The sequence below is a fragment of the Dermacentor variabilis genome, chromosome 11, assembly GCF_050947875.1.
Source record: "Dermacentor variabilis isolate Ectoservices chromosome 11, ASM5094787v1, whole genome shotgun sequence".
NCBI lineage: Eukaryota > Metazoa > Arthropoda > Arachnida > Ixodida > Ixodidae > Dermacentor > Dermacentor variabilis.
The window spans coordinates 23,414,801-23,421,850 of NC_134578.1; the positions used below are offsets into that span (position 1 = coordinate 23,414,801).

Consider the following 7,050-nt stretch of genomic DNA (forward strand, 5'->3'; position numbering starts at 1 on the left):
ACCGCACTTGCAAACAGTAGTTCTTTAATTCTGTGCGAGTGTCATATCAATATATGGTTAGGCAAAACAAGTCAGCAAACCAGAGGCGTGCCTTGTCGGAGTCCGAGCCCTTGCACACATCTTTTGTGTACGTTTGTGCGATAAATAAGGTAGTATGATGAGAGCGACGAGAACGTAATACCAAACTACTCATAGCGCTGACATCTGCGAAACATTAGATGGAGCCTCATAATTGAATCTAATTAGAATTGACTTCCTTGGATGTTTCGAAGCTTATGTGTTCAGGGTTAACCCTGTAATTCCCAACGCATGGTACGATTTGTTTTATCTGTCAAAATTTTGATTTAAGCACGGGAACCTATAACGCATAACCTGTAGCCGCGTTTTGGACCCGCTAGACCGAGTGTTCACTTGTGGATAGCTAAGCGAACCATTCATTAATCAAGTAATCTTACTCTAAGTTTGTTGGAACTCCCATAACCATAACACTTCATTGTTATCTCTTTTTGTACAAATGTACTTTGCTTGGCCTGAAAGAAAGGTAAACGAGTTTTAATTTTCTGTGATAGGGAACTGTGCTTTGGCATTACAGGGCTGATATTAGAAAACAGGTGAAAGAAGAAAAAATACAGTTAGGAGAAGGTGTCCCAGCATAAACACTCGAGAAAAAAAGGGCCAAACAACTTATCTTCTCAACGACAAGACAATGCGATTCACGGAAAAGGCGCACGATCACACATCTCGACACGAAATTTGTGGCTTGCTATTCTTGGGGCTCGGCGCCAAATGCAGTGCTGACCGGGTGCCGGAAACGCGTTGAGATATCTGCGCAAGACGTCAACTTGTTCGTTGTACGTCGCGAGAGCGATGGAACAATGGCAGTGAGAATTACGCAGGGGCCGCCTCGCAAAGAGCTTGGAGGCTGGGAAACGTACGATCAAATTGTGTTGTCAGTTTCGAAGAATGTCCACATTTTCTCCATCGGTGGCTCGGTGCGAGATCAATGCCACGATGGACGGTTACCGAAGGTAGTGTTCGTAGCCATCCTGTGGAAACGGAGCCTGGAGTCTCGAAAGTTACGAAGCGTGTGAGGCACGGGAAATTTGTCAGCAGAATGCTGTCTGGTTTCCGCGTAGGGTAGCATTTTCAGTGTCGTTCTTGAATCATCGAAAGTGGTCATAGCTACCGGAAGTACGACAGGAAAACAAGTAGAGCACAACGGCTAAACTGTGGGGAAGAATCAGAAAGTTGAGGTTCCGACCTGAAATTTTTTCAGTAGGATATCGCGGTCAAAATTTCAGTGTGGGGAAATCGGACAGCGAGAACTACGTGTATGTCGGAAAAAAAAACCACTCGCATGCAGTTATGCTACACCTGAGCGACTGTAATAAATTATCGCATGAAGATCACTTGTGATTTATCCGTCAACATCAACGTAAGTTTCCCACGCCCAGGGTAGTTAATGCGTGTAAACTTCAGATCCTATTATGCGCTAAGGCTACCTGGAAACTTTTTACGACCTTGATCAACTGACACTACGTACCTACTCCTCGTAACCCAACTAATTCTGCCTATACTTATAGCGCCTCATCATTTATTATGAAGCTCCACTTCCAGCACATATGAAAGAATAACACGAATATATAAGCACTGCATAAAGCACGAACTTTAACTTACGATTCCTAATCTCTCTGTCACAGTACAATCCTGTGGAGGGCACATTTGACATATTCTGAACTTGAACAGGCCTCAACCCAACCACGGTTCTGATTGCAATAATTTCGAGATCGGCCTGCCAGGAGTTTGTATTGTTACGAGGCCCCGTTGGTATCCCGGACAATGTTACTACATTAAGGTGCGAAGCCAGCAAAGGTTAAACTATGTCCAGTTAAGTTAGGCACCTCGAAACTCAGACGAACCAACGCATATGGCAACGTCAGGTAACGATGGGAGCCAAGTTTGATAGATATTAAAACCATTGTATTCTGTGCTTTTGCGTGCTAACACCCCGGTGTCATTATGAGGCACGTCGTAGTGGGGGACTTCTAAATAATTTTGACTAACTGGGTATCGTTAACGGGCCCCCCAGTGCACGGAGGGCATGGGCATTCTTGCATTTCGCCCCCCCCCCCCTCGAAATGCGGCCGCAGCAGCCGCTTTTTGATCCCGCGACCTCATGCAAAGGCAAGGACTAATCAGGGGTGATACGTGTCTAGAAGGTACGCATCTGTGAACAGGTGTGTACTGTGCAACGCGTGAAAAGTTTCTTAAACTGATGGCTCCTGACAAAATCATAAGCAGTTGGAAGTCTGCGACAGCTATCTTTGAATTTTTTACGTCTGTGTCTATGTGCGGCTGAATTTTGGGCTATCAGCAGTCACAGAATAGCTGGGATTGTACAGGTAAAACTGCATTGTACCCAAGAAGGCGGATAACAACAAGTGCAGAAAGCGTAAATAAGCTCTTTCTAATTGTCACGGAAAGTGAATGTTCCAGCGCAAATAGACACGAGAAGAAAAGCACGAGTAAGGTTTACGCAGCATAGCGCACGAGGTAGCGTACGATGCACACTGCTACTATAAGGCTTACAACGGACGTACGCAACGCTTGCCTACGCCGTGCGCCCGCTTTTGTTGTCCTATTTGTTCGTGCTCGAACGCTTACTGTGCGACAGCATGAGCACGGAAAACTATACTGGGAAGTGCGTCGTTCTTTCGTACCCAAATCTCGCCCTAGCCTGGGCGCACTGGCTTGTCTCGAAGAGTATAAAATCTAGGCTTAGGGAGCTAGTAAAGAAAATCTAATCCTACGCGGGTACAGCGTTACCGTGCCGCACTATTTCTAGACAAACTAGGCGCCGACCACGTTTAAGTGAACGAAAGTAACAGAAAGTAAGTTGGCCAGTTGCGCCTGTTTTCGAATCTCGCAGCCGCGGTAGACCAGATGGACCCTCACGGTCCAAGCGCAAAAGCACAGATAAAGCACGTGATGCGTCGCGGTGTTTGGGAAAACTTACGAAGCAGACCAAACTGGCGCCTGCTGCAAGAAAAGAAGGGAGTGCCCTTTGGACTCCCCAGAAGATTAGGCTAGCGAACAAAAAGAAGTCGTGCTATTTGAGGGTCCCCTTCTGTCCAGGACAGCCGGACAGACAGGTAGGTGGTTGCTTTAGTCGACTGTGGCTGTCACTTCGGCGTACGGTCACCAGAGCCGAGCGGTAGGACGACTGCGAGGGGCCCTTTTAAAGCCCCATTTTCTTTTCTTCGGGGGGAACGGGTTGCTTGGAGGGTGGTCCCGAATCGATGATTTTAAGTGGGCGACAAAACGGTCTCGCTTGTCAGTTTAGCAACCTGGGGCCTGGAATAGGTGCTCTACTCGCGCTGTCACCGTCGTCTCGAGACTTTTTGGGGCCCTGCATTTGTTGTCCTATTTGTCCATTTGTGCTTTATTCGCTCCGTTTAGATCATGCGAAGAGGTGAGAGCGGTTGGGAGGAGTGGGAGGTCAAATTGTGGCGAAGTTTGGTGGCATCGCGGAAGCAGAGTTGAAGGCAAGTTTCGTGGCGAATCGGCCGCAGCTCAATGCGGATTCCACGATGGTTTCTTTCTCATTTTCTTACGTCACTCTCTCCTGATATATTTTTTTATATATATTTCCCGTTGTTACCGGACACTGAACTTTCCAACCGAGGCCGAGTGGGGGAGCGGACTTCCTGGGCGGTTGGACAGGTACTGCCGGGTCGTGGTGACGCATCCCGGTGCTTACCCTGTCCTTTGCTGTAGTGGTTTACTGTACACCTGTGTCGGAATAAGCCAGCCGTTGCATTTGGTTACCATGCCATCTGCGAATTGAGCGTTTTATTGTTTGTAAATCTGAATTGTTATTTATATAGGTGAGCTCAGAATAACGGGATGGTCTATATCTTTTATTTGTCAGGCGTGGGAATGTTTTGAATTTGCGTTTTATATTTATTATTTTGTTTCTAAAGTTATGGCTGTAAGATTCCTCAGTGAAGTAATTGATAAAGGATTTAGTAAATAAATCGATAATGCCTAGGTTACTTTCGTGTAAGGTATTATTTAGGAGCTCCATTGTGAACCCCGTTTACTTAGTGTGATTTCTCTTGTCAATGTCCTTTGTTCTCATTTTCAAGGCAAGAATACGTTTCTGTGTATTCTTTCTGTTGTACGCATGCGCCACGTTCCGTAGATGAAGTGTTTTTCAACTCAGCCATTTATAATCACCTAATATTTGGAGTTGCTCAGCGACCTGTTGTTTGTTAGCTTCCTTTTTTCGTTGATGTTAATTAACTACGACGTCTGCCATCTACACATTTCTTCCAAAGTTACTGATTCAAAATATATGGATGAGCTTGGTTGAGTTCATGTTTTTAATTTCTTGAATATGTGTAAACTTGTGTTTGTACATGTTCCAAAACATTCCAATAAACTTTCATCAACTGATTATGAATGAATAGCTGTGATCCTTTCTGAGCTTTCTTTTCTGTTCTTTTCTTTTTGTGCAGCTGTCACGGTGCGATACCTCACAAAGCGGTACATAGGAGAATACAGCTCAAGCAAAGGTGAGGAGCATTATGTCTAGTGCTCTGGATATTTTCTTTCTTTATCGGAATATACCTGAGATGTGCTTCGAACAGTCTGATCAACGTCGGTAACGCTAACTTAAAAGCTAAAGCTTTGGAAATTAACTGATAGTGTCCTTTTAATGTACTATATTTGGCGTTAAGACAGCTAAGGTAAATGTAAAAGTGGTTCTGAGAATTTCACCCTAGTAGCAGACAGTTTACCCGAACGAAATAGCTTGCTACTATGCAGGCGTCGGTTTATTTTGAAACTTTTTGTTGTTTCTTTACATAAAAGCGGTTTCACCTAAAATGATATTGCAGAAATGCAGGCACCAATATCTATGAGAAGTGTGTCGACTTTAATTTACGCCTTACCACCATTTAGGGTGACTCTCCAAAGGCAGCGAAATATGTGTACCGCCAATCGCATCCGATACAGGGAAAAATAAATAATGCCATGCTCTGTTTAAACAGACATAGTATGAAAAAAAACACTGCGAAAATAAGAAAACACAATGTGCCAATTGTTTAAACGTCATAAAGACATTCTACGTCACTTGTAAGGGCCTGAAGGTATGGTTCGACAAATTCTAGTAAAAAGGTCCAAGAAAATACCTAACTCGGCACGTATGCTCTGTAAGTTGCTCATATCTTCCTATGGCATTTCTGTTTCACAGACATGCTGTACCGGCACAACGTGACATTTGACAACGTGGCGACAGACGTCGAAATACTGGACTCGTCGTGTTGCATGGTGAGTGCTCTGAGAATGTTGCATTGCCTTCCCCCTTCCTTTGCACAATATCTGCACACACGCGTAGAGAAATCCGCAAGTACTGCTGCTTGCGATGTGCCCAGATTGAAATTAACCTTGCACCTGTAGAATGGTCTGTGCAACGGACGGGAGCTTGTTGGTCTCATAGTCAAGTACAGCTTTGAGAATTCATTGGGCTGCTGTGAACGTCGTTTCACGATTCCTAACACAATTCCCAACACAATCACCATTCCTAACAGGTGACAGGTGGTCGATGGTTCCAGTATGTTCGCCCGGGGCCTCGCTGCTGCAGAAACATTGGATCTCGCAATTCTAGCGTTACCTCGACTCATTATGAAAACCTAACTGAGTCGCATAAGTGGATTCATCGATTGATTGATCACTGACGAATTCATTCATCCCAGAGCCGAATGATCACCTTATCAGAGAGTCTTTCACTGAGTAATTGAACGAGGACTCACTGATCTCACTCGAAACGTTAGCTCTGCGGAGGACCGCTCCACTGTTTTTCGCGAGCTTTTCTTGACTGCTTACGCTTCATGTCGCGAACAGCGCACATTTACAGCGTCGTCGCTTGCTGATTACACAGGTGACGGGCTGCCTGTACGACCACATCACGTGGGCCGACGCGTTCGTGCTGGTGTACAGCATCTGCGAGCGGTCCAGCTTCGACCACGCGCGAGCCCTCCTCGAGACCCTTGTGGCGGTTCGAGGGGCCCGCTCTGCGCCCATGATTCTCCTCGGCAACAAGCGAGACCTGGAGCACTGTCGCCAAGTGGGCGTCGACGACGGCCATGAGGCGTCGCTTCATTTCCACTGCCAGGTAAACTTAACGCACATTGATAATGCAGTTAGCGGTTTTCTCGATCCTGAGGCGTCTGACATACCGGACTCTAAAACTCTCTATCCTTGTTTTTTTTCCCCACTTGCAGTTCTACGAGGTGTCGGCGGCCGAGAACTACGTGGGCGTATCGCTGGCCTTCCAGAGCTTGATCCGCGAAACGAGAGCATTGCAGGCACTCAGGACTCTGCCAATACGCCGCAAGGCGGGCGCCGCCATGACAGTGTCCAAGATGATCGGCATCGTATTCGGCAAGTCGCACAAGTCCAACCGAAACGGAAAGAAGAGGCCCTCTTTGTCCATTTGAGACTCAGCAGAACGGGTGACGACCCGTTCAGCTCTGGATTATTAAGTTGTCCTTCTTCGCTCCGTTGGGCTGCCGAGAGGCTCGCTGTGGGTGCGTTTGTGATGTGTTGGTGAACGGTGGGACTGCCCGAAGGCAAATTCGACAAATTCTACAGCTGCACGATTCGGCAAATCGTGCAACCATTGTGGGACAATGAACTACGTTGGGGACTTCGAGGGTGCCCGACAAACAATTCCTTTGTGATGTGCGTGCTACAAGTAGTGTTTACCAAAAAGAGCCCCGGCGACGTTTTGTTAGCCACGATAGTTACGAAACTGCACAGGGCCGCGTGGACGTGACTGGTGTTCATAGTACCTTGCTGGTGAAGCAGCGCACAAACACGGACACAGTGGAGACAAGTAGGAATAGACGACACTCGCTGCAGCGAGTGTCGTCTATTCCTACTTGTCTCCACTGTGTCCGTGTTTGTGCGCTGCTTCACCAGCAAGGTACTATGATCACTCACCAACTAGCCCAACTTTCCACGTTAGTGACTGGTGTGTATGCA

The 7,050-nt window shown here is 46.6% G+C and overlaps 1 protein-coding gene across 1 annotated transcript in view; it reads left to right on the forward strand.

The window, feature by feature from the left end:
* Positions 1-6,831, forward strand: part of LOC142564776 (ras-related and estrogen-regulated growth inhibitor-like protein) — a 56,715-nt gene extending 49,884 nt beyond the window's left edge. Inside the window, exons 3-6 of the mRNA XM_075675930.1 lie at positions 4,521-4,577; positions 5,258-5,334; positions 5,945-6,178; positions 6,288-6,831. Of these exons, the coding sequence (XP_075532045.1) occupies positions 4,521-4,577; positions 5,258-5,334; positions 5,945-6,178; positions 6,288-6,503 (584 nt within the window). The 3' untranslated portion in view covers positions 6,504-6,831. The remainder of the gene's footprint in view (positions 1-4,520; positions 4,578-5,257; positions 5,335-5,944; positions 6,179-6,287) is intronic.
* The last annotated feature ends 219 nt before the right edge of the window (positions 6,832-7,050 follow it).